The sequence below is a fragment of the Telmatherina bonti genome, assembly GCF_933228915.1.
Source record: "Telmatherina bonti genome assembly, chromosome: 20".
NCBI classification, from domain to species: Eukaryota; Metazoa; Chordata; class Actinopteri; order Atheriniformes; family Telmatherinidae; genus Telmatherina; species Telmatherina bonti.
In genome coordinates, this window is record NC_136618.1 from 26,252,801 (window position 1) to 26,271,369 (window position 18,569).

General features: G+C 37.3%; 1 protein-coding gene across 1 annotated transcript in view; it reads right to left on the reverse strand.

The window, feature by feature from the left end:
- Nucleotides 1-362: 362 nt before the first annotated feature.
- cnksr2a (connector enhancer of kinase suppressor of Ras 2a) overlaps nucleotides 363-18,569 on the reverse strand; it is a gene marked incomplete at both ends in the record, with an annotated part of 69,037 nt that continues 50,830 nt past the window's right edge. Inside the window, 10 exons of the mRNA XM_079260180.1 lie at nucleotides 363-560; nucleotides 5,768-5,955; nucleotides 9,614-9,838; nucleotides 11,464-11,605; nucleotides 12,871-13,086; nucleotides 13,521-13,618; nucleotides 14,607-14,674; nucleotides 16,297-16,368; nucleotides 16,491-16,564; nucleotides 17,798-17,973. Of these exons, the coding sequence (XP_079116306.1) occupies nucleotides 363-560; nucleotides 5,768-5,955; nucleotides 9,614-9,838; nucleotides 11,464-11,605; nucleotides 12,871-13,086; nucleotides 13,521-13,618; nucleotides 14,607-14,674; nucleotides 16,297-16,368; nucleotides 16,491-16,564; nucleotides 17,798-17,973 (1,457 nt within the window). The remainder of the gene's footprint in view (nucleotides 561-5,767; nucleotides 5,956-9,613; nucleotides 9,839-11,463; nucleotides 11,606-12,870; nucleotides 13,087-13,520; nucleotides 13,619-14,606; nucleotides 14,675-16,296; nucleotides 16,369-16,490; nucleotides 16,565-17,797; nucleotides 17,974-18,569) is intronic.

An 18,569-nucleotide genomic window follows, 5' to 3' on the forward strand; every position in this document is an offset into this window, starting at 1 on the left:
GAAATGATGAAAATCATCCACAGGAAGTAATGGCGGCTTCTTTGTGTGGCGTTTTGGATGTGAGGGACAGCACAAAAGCGAATACGTAATACTCAAGAATCAGCACATCATCTGGCCACGAGTCAGTGTGAGAGGCACAAACCAATCAGCTTGTGGTGTGTGATGCGACGCTCCTCAGAAAGCTGTCATCTTGCACTTGTTACATCAAGGCTGCTGAATGAGCGCCCTATTCTCCTCTGTTGACGCAGTCCGTCATCATCTGACGCCTCTGATCGCAACTCGAGACGCATGAGAACATCAGCAGCAGTTTGGTCATCTCTATCCAGAAACCAAGCAATCTAAGTTTGTGTGTGGTTTACGCGTCAGACGTGCGTCTCAATGTAGGAGTGTGTGTGAGACAGGGAGGGGGTGAGGGGCGGCCCAGGGTCTGATTCGGTGGATGAGTTTGGCTCCTGAGTGAACAGCTCCTGATAGGCTCTCTTCCACTCCTGGAACTCTGCCGACGACAGCTGGGGATTGGCCAGCAGCCTGTCAATCAGTGCTAGTTCGCCCTCCCTGTCCTATGAGGATGCAGAAACAAAGGAGGGGCGGGTCACTTTTTAATTATTTGTCACCACTACGTTTTGAAAATGCAGACACACTGAAAGCAAGACACACATGGACGGGGATACATCCAGTTTTGGGGAGATTTGAAATTTTTACTTCAATTTGTCTGGTTTGTGTTCTTAAGATGAATTAATTGCTATAAACATATATTTGTAACTTCAGTGCGCTTGATGGTGAAGTTTTGACATACCCAGATTTTATAATATTATTCTGACTGAATTTAAGGAACATTTTGATGCACTTTTAGGGAAAGTAATTAATATACAAAGAAAAAAATATAAATGTAAAAAATCATTATCATAAAGAAGTTATTTAAATATAAAGAAAAAACATTATTATAAGAAGGTCCCTGCAAAAACTAGCACAAACTATTCAAACTAGCGAGACTCTGGTCATGCAGGATTAACCCATGATAACTCACTGTGACATCCCAGTCAAAGTTTGAAACAGAAAGAGAAAATCTGGTGAAATCTGAACAGTGGAAGTTAAGTTATGTCAACTAAAGTACATACAGAACGATTATAACTTTTAAAAATTTAGCATTAGCATTAACTTAAAAAAAATAATATGGGGAGTATTTCAGTAACAATTGTTTTTTTGGGAATTCAGCTATTTTTTTGAGTGAAGTAAATTTTTTATATACGATTTTATTACGATTAAGTGGATCAACGATTAAATGAACGTTGAATCAAATCTACGAAAGATGGCCACCCTATCTGAGCTGGGTTCTGCCAAAAACTTTTCTTCCTGTGAAAAATGAGTTCATTCGTTCGTTCATTTTCCAAACCACTCAGTTCGATTAAAAGTCATAGGGGAGCTGGAGTCCATCTCAGCAATCTTTGGATCAGAGGCCGGGCACATCCTGTCCATCACAGGGCTCAATTCAATTCATTCATTCATTTTCTGAACCGCTTAATCCAATTCAGGGTCGCAGGGAAGCTGGAGCCTATCCCAGCTGGCTTTGGGCGACAGGCAGGGAACACCCTGGACAGCTCGCCAGTCCATTGCAGGGCCACACACAGAGAGACTAACAACCACTCTCACACTCACACTCACTCCTAGGGGCAATTTAGAGTGACCAATTAACCTATCATGCATGTCTTTGGATGGTGGGAGGAAGCCGGAGTACCAGGAGAGAACCCACGCATACACGGGGAGAACATGCAAACTCCACACAGAAAGGCCACTGACCAAACCAGCGATCTTCTTGCTGTGAGGCCACAGTGCTAACCACTGCGCCACCGTGCAGCCCAATTCAATTCAATTCAATTCAATTCAATTCAATTCAATTCAATTCAATTCAATTCAATTCAATTCAATTCAAATTTATTGCACCAATTTATAACATCATCCCATGGCATTTAACTGACAAATCAGTTCGAGGCAATTCGTTGTGATCCAATCAGAATTCAAACAGACAAATTCAGAAAAAAAAACCCTAATTTTTCACCTGCATTGGACTGGCGACCTGTCTGGAGTGTACCCTGGTTTTTGCCTGATAACTACTGAATTACCCGGAATGGGACTGAATGGGGGCTCCACTGTGGCATAGTGGTTAGCACTGTAAGAACGTCACTGGTTCAATCCTTGGGCTGGGGCAAGGTTTGGACAGTGACCTTTCTGTGTGGAGTTTGCATGTTCTCCCCATATGCGCGGGTACTCCGGCTTCCTCCCACCATCCAGAGACATGCATGTTAGGTTAATTGGTTACTCTAAATTGCCCGTAGTAAGTGAGTGTGAGCATGAATGGTTGTTTGTCTCGGTGTGACCTTGTGATGGACTGGCGAGCTGTCCAGGGCATACCCTGCCTTTCGCCCAAAGGCTCCAGCTTCCCCGCGACCCTTCATTGGATTAAGCAGTTAGGATAATAAATGAATGAACTAAATGGTATATAAAATGAATATATGAATGAATTCAATCAAAACATTTGAATTTGGACCAACTATAATAAAATAAACTGGGTCAAGAGGCAGTAAATAAGTTGAATCATCATTCATTGATTAGATGGTTCAATTCAGACAAATTATTACAATAACAGAATTTCATGATATGAAAAAAATAAAAAATGTTTGATGAATACATATTAATCACATGGAAATCCTTTCCGAGATTTTATTTTTATGTTCATTCAAATACATATTATTTTGAGTGGAATACTTCTTTTCTGTCTGCAAACCTTCCAAAAACTTAAGCAGGATCCTGCTGTAGGCTTCAATACTCCAGTATTCTCACTCTTTTGGTCCTTGTTCTCCGGAGCCAATCAGATTTGAGCATGTTCTGCTATATAGGCAGACTGAGCATTTCAAGTTAATTGTTCACTAAAATCATACCTGTAAGGCCTTACTGAGGATGTTTACTCCATTATTGGCATTGAATTGCCACTGTCCCAACTTCCTTTTGTTATTTGTAAAAAGCCTTAAAATGTAGGAATGTACCAAAATGAAATAAAGATCAAACATTAAATGCCAGCCTGTTTTAAGATGAAATCACTTTCCCACATCTCATTGCTTTGGGTTGTAAAAAGAAGCATCGATGTAGTGAAAGAGTATTGTCAAAGAAAAATTAATTTGAAATATTAACCAGCATTTTGCTTTCACTTGCATCCAAAGCAGGCCAAGAATTAATTCCAGACATCCTGGTATTATAAGGATAAAATGTTAAGAAAGAAATTGAGCTGTATTAGATTGATTAAACTGAGTGAGGACCTCAGGATGGTCATCCACCTCTGTCCTAAGCAGTATGCCACGACTGAGAAACGCTGCTTTTCTCTTTTATCACCACGATTTTATCCTGTTAATACAAAAGAACATTGACAGAAAATATGCCTGCCTCTGTTGTTTCCACAGCAACCGCAGCAGATATGTTGAAACTGCCTGATCAGAAAGCCTGCATTAAGGCAGGGTAGATGTTGTAGCTTCTACCAGGGTCATTTTTTTTAGTTCTGCAGGGTATTTTCACCCAAAAACTCCCCAAAGCTTTATATATTCCTTTTGAGAGATGCTAGACATGGACCAAACATGAAGGCTTGTCCACCCAAATACCCAAAGCCACACATCCATCCTTAAGAAATAATTACATAAACAAATAAAGTTTATGCAACGAGCAACAAACCCCCCATGCCTTCACCAGCCCCCTCCCGCCGTACACAGAGGACGCAACACTGATAACAAACTCTGTAATCAGCCACGAGCACTGAGACCAGGAGCAGCAGCATGGAGCCACAGACATGAAGACTCAAACCAAACCCAGGACACACTGTGAGACATGTGACAGAGATAAAACCAACAGGACAGACATTTTGCGTCGTGCGCAGGTTTATGTGTGCACTGGGGTAAGAAATTACAATAAATATATACATTATAATGCTTGTAAACCAGACAAGCTTTCTCAGGAACGTCCATTTTATTCTGGGAAGCATTCATGTGTGAATTAAGAAAACTAATTTAAAGATAAGGCTAGTTCTTTCAGTGGAGTTTAGATAACAAAAGTGGTTAATTTGAGCAAAAAAAACCCAAAAAACAGGGAATCAGTCTTGAGAAGCAGCATGTTATCAATGAAGTGAGCTCTCTGGAAGTTCACTCTTCAGTAGTTTTATGGATAAAGAATAAAAACAAGAAAAATCACAGATTATTTTAATGGTTGCAGAGTGTCAGGCTGCCAAGTAAGATAACATGTATGGAGCTGCCTATTTATAAAAAAAAGGGTGGAAGATGAGATTAATTAGGTTCAATAAAAACTGACCTATCACAATGCTCAGCTCACAACACTTCCTGGAGATAAAAGCCTTTTTGTTGCTTGGCAACAACTCCTCGTTCTAGTGTTAATTTTGGACAGCAAATATCAGTTTAGCTGTGGAAATGACTGACAGGTATCATTAACTCCAAGAGATGGTTAAAAATGTTCCCGGTTGGTTAAGGGTACTCTGCCAACCTTTTATTTTTCATTTCCCTTAGCACATCTGGATATTGTTCATAGTCATAAGTTCATCTGTCTAATTAAGTTGCTTTGCACATGTCGCTCTCACCCCCCCTCCCATCCCTAAAAGGCCACATTTTGAGAGCTCTGTGTGTGCTCCGACAGCGCCCAGTGTTCCTGATCTATGCTGTCTATAGTTTGTGGGTTTATTATTCTTTACTTGGGAAGAACCTGCAATGAACTAATTTCACTTTTAATCCTTTGAGATTTAATCCATGTTTAATAAGAACTTCTGTCGTATGAACATAACAGGCCTTCTTTAGAGGCTTATTCCTTTTTGTGATATATCAAATCCAAACACAGTAAAAGACTGTTTGTTGACCTGTAATCTGCTAAATGTTATTATTTGCTGCCTATTGCTGACATTCCTTTAATTTTAACATATAAAAACTACGGAAATCTGCTATCTTTATCATTGTAATGATTAATATATGTATTGTGGAAAATGAAGAAAGTACATTCTTACGGGATCTACATACAAAATCCGTTATTGTATGTAAAAATACAATTATTATTACAAAATATATATAATACATATATATATATATATATATATATATACATACATATATATTGTAATAATTGTATTTTCACATACAATCTTACACACAGTTTACATACAATAACGGATAATACAATTATTAATACGAAATAATATTTTATGTAAAAACTGTTCCTTCCTATTATCGTTTCTAAATTATTGAGATAAGAAACAATTTGTACTTTCAGTGTCTTGCAGGTGTTTTAAAGGTCTGTAAATGCTCAGCTTTGAGACTGGAGATGCAATCTGATTTACAAATATTCTTACCTTTTTTATCCATCACTAAAAAATTTTTGTGCACCATAATTAGGTTCGTGTCCATTTTATTAGTATTTTCATGTATTTCCACCAGATGCTGCTTTGAAGCTGTAAGTTGTACTACTTGTCTGTTTGCTATATTAATCAGCATGAGTAGATAATGAAACTATAAACTGGCCTCCACAGTTCCTGCATATAAATCTGTGAGTCGTCGCTGCAGCTCGGTACACATCTGACTGACAGGTCTGATTAGGTTTCAGCTGCTCTGCGTGGACTGTCATTTGACGAAAAGATAAAAAAAAGTAAATATTCAGAGCTTTTGGCCGGTTGGGCATGTGTTTTGTGTCTCTATACAACCTTCCTGCACATGTCCTTGTGTGAACCAACCTTCAACGTGGAGGTCAGTATGCGGAGACGGTGCAGGCGCTCATTGAGCTGAGGGTCCGCGGCGCGCCGGAGGAACGACTGCCTGAATTCTGTCTGGCCTTTGGCCTCTGATTCCCGCCCCAAAGGACAGACTCCGCCCTGCTCACATGCACGAAACAGGTCGCCGAGGGACGCACCTTCACTTCCACCTTTAATACAGTCGGAGGGAAACACAGAGACGCACGTTTAATGGTGATTTTTAACTCTTCTGTTCAGATCAGGCACGAGATTTGACACTTAAGAGGCTTGCTAATATCTCAGCTTCACCACTGGAGGACAGCAGTAGATTAACACTTCTACCACACAGTGTAACAGCTTGTATTAGTCACAGAGAGATTACTAATGATGATAAAAAATCCTCTCCTCCCTGTCAGCCTCAGGGACGTTCTCTCCACCATGGCAGTTTATAACCTCCTCCGCGTCAGCATCCATTGTTCTGCTCTCTTAACAGATCATGCATTTACCACCTGATACATACACATATAAATCAGCCTTATCTACTGGTTTAGCCTGGCACTTTCCTCCTTGCACCTCACCTTAGCAACCAGCACACCATAGCCTCATTAGCCTCATTAGAACAGTGTATGAATGCAGTGTGTGTTAATGGAGACTAATGATGATGGTGGAAGGGATATGTGTCTGCCTGAGAGCGGTTTTGTATCTGGCACATTGAGTGACGTCAAAGTCTTCACCTTAAAAAATCCTTCTTTACCGTCTCTAGTGGCTGTCAGTATAAGACACACTTTCTTCTTTCTGCTCTGTCTGTAGCTGGACAGCAGACAGAGTACAAGCCCCCCCCAGGACAAGAGAAAAGAACAATAATCGTGTCTCTCTGCGTGCACTCTTACCTCAAAGTAAGAAGCTTTTGTTGCTGTGATTGTAGTTTCTTTAAAGAGTTTTACAGTCTAAACTGAGACATTCAAGTGTTGTATAAACTAGATTAAATAAAGCAACTGGCACAGTATTAATAGCAACAGAACAACTCACATCACACCTGTCCAAGCGTCATTGGGCTGTCTACATTTTGTTTTTCTTTCCTTTTTTTTTTTCTTAGCGGTTTGTCCCTGCTAAAGAGAATCAAATGTAAATCCATCGTTGGCAAAAAATGATATTTTTTACATTTCAGTTAAATGTTTGTGAAATGTTTTGGTCAAAATACAACAGGAGGTGGTGTTCTTCCTACGCTGCAAAGCTACATATTTGTTATATAGCTGCTATTATCTATAAATATTCACATGTCTATCATTTGTATTCTTAAAGCAAACCAAGTTCAGATCACCACACACTGAAACTAAACAGTGTTTGACTGACAGTTTGTTGGCAAATACTTATATGTCCCTTATTTACAATTCAACAAAAGACAGATTTAGCGATAGCTGAATGTAACGTCCTGCATGGTAGGTGGTTAAAGCACCACACAGTAACAAGCAGTAAACAGTTTACTCCCAATTTAATGATTGAATCATTTTTCTAGTAAAAGTAAAAATGCTGGGCTGATTTGTTGGTCCTTATTTGTGTGTTTTGGTTCAGTTTTTAGAGAATACCATTTTAAAATGTTGTTTATATGATCTACTTTTAATCTACGTTAACAAATTTATTTTAATAATGACAGGGTCGTTGATGGTGCATTCAATGACCACTAGATTAAGAAATAAAATGTCGAACCTTCATATGGAGAAAAATGACACACAAAGATGACTGATTAGAAGTCAGATTTCCTGACTTGGTCAGGAAATATCAATAATCCTTTTAAAGTGTTTTTTGCTGATTATTTTGCAAATAAAAACAATGCAAAAGCTGCTGAAACCTCTACATAACCCACTGACTAAACAAAGAGGTGTGTTCAGGAAGATGCTTCTTCGGCCACAACAGAGGAATGTGCAGGTCATTCTTTCCCACGGCAACAATCTGCATCGTTTTATGGCTAATGCGCAATAACTGCTAATGACTTCATATGCTCCAAAGATAATTACCTTTTTTGTAACTTTAATTTAATCCAAACGCATTTCCATGAATTGCAACCTTATTTTGGTACTTCCATGGTCCTGGGGCATGGTTTGCAAAGACAAAGTCGTCTTGGGGGGAAGGATCAGACAGAGGATCAGACCTCGACAGACTGGCACCAGAATGTATTGACTAACTCACCCAGAACAGACAAACCAATGCACCCTCCTGAGCTAATGCATGTGAAGGGAGCTTGCCTCAAAATACCTTGTGGTTTAGCCTTGGTGTCAGGCCAAAAGGCGGGGAACTTGGTGGCCCAATTCTCAGCTGCAGAAGCTGAGAATTGGACAGCTTTCTGTTGGAGGAGGCGGCTGAGCTGATGGCCGTGGTTTAGATGTACCAGCAGGCTCAACTTTACACATGGCTTAACCTGGATTTATCCTATTTGTTCCCACATAATATTCTATACTTGCGTGAAATCTGCAGAAGCTCTGTTACGGAGTCACTCTAACACACAAGCACTCCCAATCCCATTTAGCACAAACATACACACAAATTCCTTGTTTCTGTCTTTTTAACTGAACATAAAAATATGAATGGAAATAAACATCTGACTGGAAGGAAATTATATTTTGGGGATCTGTTCACACCAGGAGAGGCTGCCACCAAAGAACAGCCAAGATAACATATAGACATATAGACATATAGATATAGATATAGATATAGATATAGATATAGATATAGATATAGATAAACATATAACAGATAGCAGTCCAGGGTCCAAACCACAAGTACTGGGCTGCAGTGCTCGGTCCCCCAACCACCTACACAGCAATCAACATTGCAGATACCCTATAGACTGAGTAGGCATAGTTCCCGGTGCACAGAATCCCCATGCGGACCGCTCTAGAGTTAAAATGTAAAAACAACAAAAAAACAAATAAATAAAAAATGGGAACAACAGGTAATGAAGTGAAGGAGGTAGTATTTGAAGTAGTGTTTAAATTAATAACTAAGTACATACTTAAAGTAGCAAAACAAGTAAAAGCAAAACAGGACCGTTGTGCATTTGTTTACGTTGGAGACTGAAAGAGTTAAAAATGACTGAGCATCATCCATGTAAACATGTCAGCTGGAGTCGCTGGTCAGGCTAGTTTTAATAAGACAGATCCATTATTTGTCTGTGAAAACCAAACTATTGAGGATCTTGATGGAACGACGCTCCACAAAAGGTTTTAGTCTTGACTTTAGGAACAATTAAAAGTCTGGTACCTTCAGACCTCAGGGTCTGCAAGGGAACATAATTTAAGAGAAGGTCAGATAAAATAGAAGGCCCAAGACCGCTGAGACGTTGATAAACTATGGAACGAACATTAAAATCAACCCTGAAACACACAGGGAGCAAAAGTGCATTATGAACAGGTGGGATGTGTTCCAACCTCGTGGCTCTTGTCAGCACAGGAGAAGCTGAGTTCTCAAGTAAATGAAGGCTAAAAAGAGTCTTTTTGGGAAACACCGGAAATCAGGGTGTGTTAGCTCCTTAGTTAAGTATATTTAAATAAAATGAGATTTCCTGCTCTTTTTAAGTGGCCTTGACTAAGCGGATTAAAGGGGAGCAAGTAATAAAATTTTAAAGTCATAATTAATTTGACTTTTTACTTTCTCTCAAATGCATATGGCATCTGATAAAGTATCCATTTGTAAAAACATTTTTCAGTACTGTATACAGTATATACAGCAGGCCTATAAATGTAAATATCTCTTCTTCTTTCCTTCTGGCTGCAAGTGGAAGGATCCGCTCTGACCCGTCTGGTTTCTTATGTTTATTTTTTTCATTAGATGTGTTGACCTGTTAAAACCCACCGTTGTGTGTTTGCTGCTCTTCTTTTGCAGGCGGTGCAAGGAGTGTGTGTAGGTTGCTGTCTCGTGGCAATGTGAAGCTGCGGGGTTTCCCTCCTTGGGTTGCCATAGGAATCAACCTCTGCATCGCCATGGGCAACGGCGCGTTCCTCTGTGGAGGGAGCGTGTAAACGGCTCCAGCCATCATCGAGCCACCACCTAGGCATGGCTCGGCAAAGACGGCGTCCTCTGTGACAGAAAATACAGAGAGAATAACAGTTTACTTGAGTTGTCGATACAGTATGACTCATTCCAGTAGAGGAACATGCTGCACAGCACAGCGTGTTTTTATTCCTGAATCAATATATCAATATGTTCAAGAAGAATGTCAGTGAAGGAACTAAACGATGACATATTTTCTAAAGAGTGCTGTTGAGACTTTCCCACATAAATAAGTCATGATCAAACAAACTAATCTAAACTAAAATAATCCAGTTTTTATTTAAAATGATTTTAATTTCTTTTGCATTCATTTGAAACAGCACAACAGCAAGCAAGCTTAAGTGGAGAAAAGCTGTTCATTGGCATTTATAAACAGCTCCAGATGATTTTATTTTTTATGATTTTTACTGAATTTTGTATTTTGTAGTGTTTTTATTCATTTTTTGTGTTTTATCATGAGCATATGTGCTTATCTTATCTTATCTTATCTGCTTATCTAAGGGTCATTTGGTGCATTGTTTCCTTTTTATTTTCATTTGAGTGATTTTTTTTGTTTGTTTTGAATTTTTTTTTAGTAATTTCTGTGGACATGTGTAAGTAAAGTTGAGTGTTTTATGTTTGCATATTGTGAGGACCTGTCTGTACACTAACTTCCCCATTGAAGACAATAAAAATTACTTGAACTTGAACTCTTTTATCTACTATTTTACAGCCAATATGCTAATATTATGCTGGAAATATTATAAAATTTGTACACATATGCTAAATTCATGGCAATAGCTTGTATAGTATCGACAAAAGAAACCAAAAGCAAGCAGCAACTTCAGGGGCTGAATAGAAGCCATTGTGCAAATCTGCAAACATTGCAGTTCCTTGTAAATCCTGACAGTTTCCCTTGTTAAAATGGACATTTTATAGGGATAGGGGAAAACTGCATGGAGCTTAACATTTTATATTAATTGCCTGTTCAGTTAAGGCTAAGAATTACTCTACAGTCATTTGACACTTTTATCCAAAGCAACTTACATGTGAGAAGTGATCAGTACACAATAGCAATTAACCTAACACATATGTGTAGTTGGCAGGAAGAAGCCAGAGTAACCACGCATACACAGGGAGAATATGCAAACTGCACACAGAAAGGCCACTGTTAAAACACCCCCACCAAGTGTAACTTAATTTTAACAAACTTATACTCTTCAAATCTGGACTGAATTGTATGATATAGACTCAAGAAGTGGTTCTCAATCCAGGTCTTTAAGTACCACTGACCTACTCCAAATTTTATGCAAGTTCTCCTCATTAAATATTCATTTAATCCAGGTGAGCTAAAGTGGGTTACCTCTATAACATGCAGGGCAGTGGTACTTGTGCACCAGGAGTGAGAGACACTGGATGATTCTTGAAAAATATGTCTTCTTTTCTTAACATCTACAGATTTACTGCAGGAAAAGCCATGTTTACATTTTATTTCTATTTATTTACTGTATACATGTTACGCCGTAATGAGAACTTCTTGTTAAAGTCACAACAACATGCCATCAGTGTGAGATTCTATCAAATGAGACAACAAATTCAAGCATTAAATGTAGAAGCATGTTTGGAAACATATGTAGATGCGACACTAAGACGCTGCTTTTAAAGTGAATTACCAAGTGGTCCAGTTTGTAAGTAGTGCAGTCCAGCCTCTGTCAACGGTGTCTCAATCAGGTCCTGCCAGGAGCGTCTCTGAGAAGATGAAGACCGGCCTGGGGACCCTGTCTCACTGCTGCCCCCTGCAGGACTGGAGCGGTACTACAAAAATCAAAATCAGACCAGTGTTATTTTTTTTTTTTCATGTTAAGCACTTTGTTCAGTGATTGCTGTTGTAAAGTGCTTTTAAAAATAAAGTTAGCTTGACTTGTTTTTCAGGATTTACATGAGCAGTTTTTAGCTTGTTATGAGGTTTGACATCAACAAGATGATACGTCACCTTCTTAACTATCAAATAACCAACTAACATGATTGATCTATGTCATCAACAACACCTTGTTTAAGTAAAATCTACTGATAAGTCTAATATCTTTACATGAACATGTTTATTTATTTGGTTATGTTACTTGTTTTGGCAAATGTTCTTTTCATAATAAGAAATAAAAGGCCCCATGAGACTAAAATTCATTGTAACCCCCAATTCACAGCAGTAAACACAGAGTTTTTCTGTCTCGAGGCCAAGGAACAAAGTCATTAAAATCATTCAAATGTGGTAATTAAGCCCTTTAAGGTTGAATGAATATCATGGAAAATAACTGTTTGTGGCCTATTGTTTAAAATCTGACGTTTTTGCCTGAAACTATAGATTCCCTCGAGCAAAGGTTTAAGAAAACAAACTGATAGTCCAGAAAATGAGAGCCTGGTTGTGGACTGGCTGCTTACAAAAGGTGCTACTGCTTTCAGGACCCACAGAGAATCAAAGGTTTTTGGTCAAATACTTGAAAGTTGGGCTTTTATTGCTTGACTCCAGCATGTTTATTTTACTGTTCATCACAGGCTGTTTAGATTTACAAATGAAAGAGCTTGTGGGTACAGTTAAGGGTGCTGAAACTGGTTTCCTTCCATAATAAACAGGATTACAGTCATAGTTGGAGAATAAATTAGGAAAACTAAAGTTTATGTTCATAAAAATAAAAACTTAGTTTTATGAATCCCACTTTAGGAGTCTCATGCACAGCTTTCATTTAGATTTTTTGCATTTTAAACAAACTAAGATTGCGTAAAAGTTGCTAAAACACATTTTAAACACATTGTATTTTTGGATTAGTTTATTGGTAAAATATCAAGTGAGGCAGAATATCCATCTGGTCAAATAACAAGAGCAATGACAGATGAAAAACTCATCAAAAGTTGCATAGTTTCATCTAACAGTACCGATATGTGGTGCAGCAAAAGCATCACAGGAGTCCAGTGCTCCTTCTTACTCCCACTGAACCATTTTATTTTCCTTATCTAAGAAATTAAATCAAAATTTCAAGAAGACAGAGTCATAACACAATCAAATTTAATACTGAATTGTCACACACCTCCACAGGGTCACATCTGTACTGCATATCGCTGCTGCTGCTGCCCCCTGGTTTTCTCCCACTGTGTGTGGTGCCGCCTCCCAGAGGCCCGGGGTGGTACTGCGGCTCTGCAATTGCTGGCGGGGGTTCGCCACACAAGAAGTCCTCCTGGGATGAGCGGGAGCGAGATGTTTCTGTGGAAGACAGGCGTGCCCGGCCTTCCAAGTAGGCGCTCATCTGGCAGAGAGAGAGGGAAAAGCATGAAAATGCAACAGATGTCAACTGATTGCTTGGTTTTATTCTGCCATAATGGTGCGCTTTAATAGAGGGATTTAATCTAGTGAGGAAGCCAGATAACAGAGAGAAAGAAAAATGACTGAACAGAGTAAAAAAGAGGAGTTTTTGAAATGCCAAAGACTCAAATCATAACATATTAAAAAAAAAAAAAAAAAATGCCCCAAGACAAAGTCTTATGTAGAGCAACCAGTTCCGTGTCCAATTATAGCGACAATTACACCAAATATATCCCCATTCCTCCCTGTAGGCGTAAGTTACAATAACTCCAACTTTTATAACAGCCTGTGAGGGAGCATTGAGTCTGAATTTGCCTCAGCAACACGTATTCATTTCACATGAGCTGTAACACTGCCATGCTCTTATGTGTGACTCACTGATGGAGGCCTTGGGTAGGTGTCATACGGAGGAGGAGGGCTATCCTGTTTAGGGCTGGAGGTGGTGTCCTCCTCATGTTCACTCTCACTCCAATAATCTGGAGGACACACACAAATATTAGATATGACAGACAAGATACTCATACTTAAACATTTATTAATCCATTTATTCATCTATTTATCATCAGTTTGTCTGAATATTGATCCATAACCATTTAGACATCCATCAATCTTCACACCAATTCTCCCATCTTTAATCCATCCAACAGCCTACAGTGTTCATGTCCACACATACATTCATGTATATTTTCATGCATGCTGTTTTGTGATTGATCCATCCAGCCATGCATACGTCTTACTGATCATCTACCTGCTTCTCCAGCAGCATTCACTAATTTACTTATTTATATTAATCTATTTGTGTAAATATTTCCACGCATAGCCCATCTTTCCATCTGTCTTCTAAGAACCATCCATCCACCCATCCCCAAATGTATGTTCTGAAATAGAAAACAGGACTATGTAACTGGTCAAAATGGACAAAGACCCACTGAAACCTGATGCCCTGTGGGTCTAAAACCCATATGTCATCTATCAGATTTATTCCTCTTAAGAGAAAAGTTCTCTAACCAGAACATAAAAAATGAAAGGTCTTCAATCATTCATTCTGCAGAGAAGCCAAAAGAGCACATGATAAGATCTTCAAGCAGGAGAGAAAGAAAACACTGGACTAAACTATATCCATGCATCTGAAAGATGCTTTATGATGTTATACCTGAAAAATGTTCCAATTATTAATATATCTGAATAACTTATTATTACTATCTAATATTCAAATGAGTTGAAACAAAAAACTGATTCATCATCAAAAAGCTGTGACTGACTGTAGGTGAGATTAAAATTCATCAAATGGAGGAAATTAGTGGATCAAAATGAGTTGGTTTTCTCAGGGCACTCCTGTTTGGCCATTCTGGAAAAGGTTCGACAAGCAGTGTCATTTTTTTTTTTTTAGCTTTTAAGGACTCCTTTCTGCAGTAGCTATCTGCTAATAACTGCCCTCCATCAAATCTCTGAATGAACCCTCACCCTGCTCCTGACGAATCCTCTCGCGCTCTGCATAGCCAACCGCTGCCATGTTGAGACGACTCAGCCACCTACAAGAAAGACGAAAAACTTCAGTTTCTCACATTTCACAAAACTAATAACTAACTAATTTGCTGTCTCACAAACCAAATTAAAATATATATACCTAATATATATATATATATATATATATATATATATATATATATATATATATATATATATATATATATGTATATATATGTATATATATATATATATATGTATGTATATATATATATATATATATATATATATATATATATATATATATATATATATATATATATATATATATATATATAATATAAAATAAAATTATAAAATTATAATTTCAGAATATAAAATTATAATATATAATAATATATATTATTATATAATAATAATAATATATATATATATATATATATATATATATATATATATATATATATGTATATATATATATATATATATATATATATATATATATATATATATATATATATATATATATATATATATATAATATAAAATTATAATACCTTGATGTAAATATATTAGGTATATATATTAATTAACACACACACACACACACATATATATATATATATATATATATATATATATATATATATATATATATATATATATATATATATATATATATATATATATATATAATATATACATATATATATTATATATATATACATACATATATATATATATATATATATATATATATATATATATATATATATATATATATATATATATATATATATATATATATATATATATATATATATATATATATATATGTATATATATATATATGTGTGTGTGTTAAATAATTTCAATAATGTTAAAAGTTGATTCTAGACATAATGTTGCTCATTTACAGAAACACAGTTAAACACAAAAAATCCCCCTGATTTTAAACCAGTAATCCCCATGAGTAAATATACTTGGGAGATGTAGGGTGGCCATGCCACCCCTGCTGCCACCCCAGCTGGCAACATCAAACTGAAGTGTAAAGAATAATGGTGACTCTGACATTTATGAGCACTGATCTTTGGTGTCTGACTGCACTGAATGCAGCATGCGGTAATACAACAGCGGCCTCAATCTGCTTTGTTTAGAAACTGAGGGGCGAAGTGAGGAGGATCGACTGCAGCAGCGTAGAAGGTACCAGGTAACATTAAATAACTACATCTTATTAGGAAATTACAGTAGCTACTTTTAGATGGAGCCACATGACGTTTTAAAAGCTCTGTCAGACTGAGAATGACCCATGTCTACACCTTATTCTGAATGAAAAGTGTCAAACCGAAGTCAATATGCATGGAAAATTCCTGACCTCCTTTTGCCTCCTCATAAATCTTTTTCTAGATCTGGCCCTTCTACTTCCATATTCAGGTCTGTTCTTTTCAGACTCTAAAACAAGTTAAATTCTTTCTTTTCAATGTTTTGATAAAAGTATTTAACCTTTAACACCAACCGTCCATTTGTAATTTAAAGCAGGAGTATGGAAATATCTTTCAAATCCACCTTTTTTTTCCAAACATAGATTTTTATCCTTAAATAAAATAAACATATTTGTTTTTGGGCTTTCCAGAAAAGCAGCTGGGATCTTCCTTGTTGCATCCTTGTACAGCACTCACTGCCGTACCTGTTCATGTCATCCACTCCATCTGCTGCAAAGTAGAAACTCTTGACCTTGGGGTGACACGCTTTGAAAGCACTAGAGAGACAGAGAGGGTTATTTTTTGCCAGCACACCTTCATGCATTCAGGAGCATGTGAGCTGCACATGAAGGAGATAACACATAAATATGCAATAGACTTGTTTTCTTCAGGCACTTACTATTTCTTTCTGCATTCACTGGCACGGTCAATCTTAAACTCTGGAAGACTAACAAAACCCTCTGCCTTCTCATCCTGAACAGACAAAGAGAAAAAAAAGAGACGTCCAAATGAAAGCGTCCAAGAAAAATGTTCATGTTGATGACAACAAATGTTGATATCATACCGGCTGTCATGGCTCTGTGGATCCTGCATCTTGTCTAGATTAAAAAGTAACAATAAAAACAACAGACTAACACAAAAAAACTAAAATAAATCAGATATGATTCAACCAACCCATGCAGCTTCTTCATGTGTTCGAGACTTGAACATGTTCTGGTGCTGAACTACATAACAATAATGCTCTAGTGTGGTTATCATTTGACGTTTTACTATCTCAGTATGTTCAGTTTTTCTCATAAACACAGAGCTTAGTGATGGGTCACAAAATAATTTGCTCTGCATGGATTTATTCATAAACCAAAGAACTCAACCAATGTTTAATAGATGATGGTGCCAAATGAAAAGTTAAGGGGTACTAAAAATTTTAACTCTTCATTCTACAAAGGCCAAATGAACAAATTTAAGTTAAATATTTCCAGACAACTTGACCAACAGTTGATGTCCTGTTGTTTTAAAGTAATGTAACTTTATTTTATTCTTTATAGACCAGCAGTAGATGAGCATTTTAACTGCACGCATAACTGTATGTAAATTTCATCATCTCTTGCAGTCAAGGCATGTGGATCAATAATAGGCGAAATGTTACACTATTTCTAATAAACATCAATCACTTTCATGATGCTGCAGAAAAATATTGAGGGGTAACAAAATTAATATATGATAACAATATGTAGAGTAATAATATGACCAACAGATATCCAATTATTGTGAGAAATAATTGGATATGTTTAATACACATTATATATATACACATACATACATACATACACACACACACACACACACACACACACACACATATATATATATATATATATATATATATATATATATACATACATATATTATGTTTATCTCCTATAGGAGATAAACAGTGTTTAAGCAGTTTTAGTTAGTGCCAACCTCCCAACAGAGGGGTTATTTCTACTAAATGAAAATTGGTGTCAGGACGTCATGTATCAATTCATTTTCCTGACAAATGGTGCCTGACAAATAACACTTTTCCTTTTATACACACACCAACAAATCATTTTACCTATATTACAATAAAACCAGCTGACTCGTCTCATGTTGGGCCTGTTTTTCTCAGATATTCGTACAAAGTCTGGGAGAAACTATCCACAAAACCTGATGCTTGATTCATACCTCCTCATTGATGTACCAGTACAGGCAGTTGTCTTTTAGGACAAACCAGTACTTCTTCCACTTCTGAGAGAAGTAACCCTTCGCATCCCGCTTTCTCCACAACCAGCCCTCACAGTCTCCTCTGCCCAGCGCCTTGCAGGATACACGCCTCCGACTCAAGGAAGTCAAACCTCGCCCTGGAACAAGACGGAAGAAGCTTACAGGCATAATGTTTGTAACCAGAAAGAATATAAATAATAAAACTGAAAAAAAAAGCTTGAAGTCAAACAAGAAGAAGCTGTCCACAGAAGCCCCATGCAGGGGTTACTGCCTCATTTAAGTGCTCACTTCCTGTCTCTCATGACAGTATGAGGGAAAAGCTGTTACAGAAAGCCAAAAAAGTAAAGCAGTCTCAACTCCTGGCAAAGGTTTAGGCTGGATCCAAGTGTCTGACACAGTGTTGCTGCACTGCAGTACAATAAGAGGTGTTTAATAAAAATAGGCTTTTTTTTGTTTGTTTGTTTTTGGCTTAGAAGCACCGTATCATTTTTCACTGCAGGCTCCTTAACAAAGATTACCAGAGGACAACTCAGCTTCCAGTTGAGACCACAAATAAACTTCTACTGAACTGCATAAGAAGTTATTTAACTCAAATTTCCATTTATCTCTACAGTAGCATATCTTTAAAGGGAACAACTTACCTGCACAGTGCAGGACACACACACACACACACACACACACACACACACACACACACACACACACACACACACACACACACAAAAATCAATAG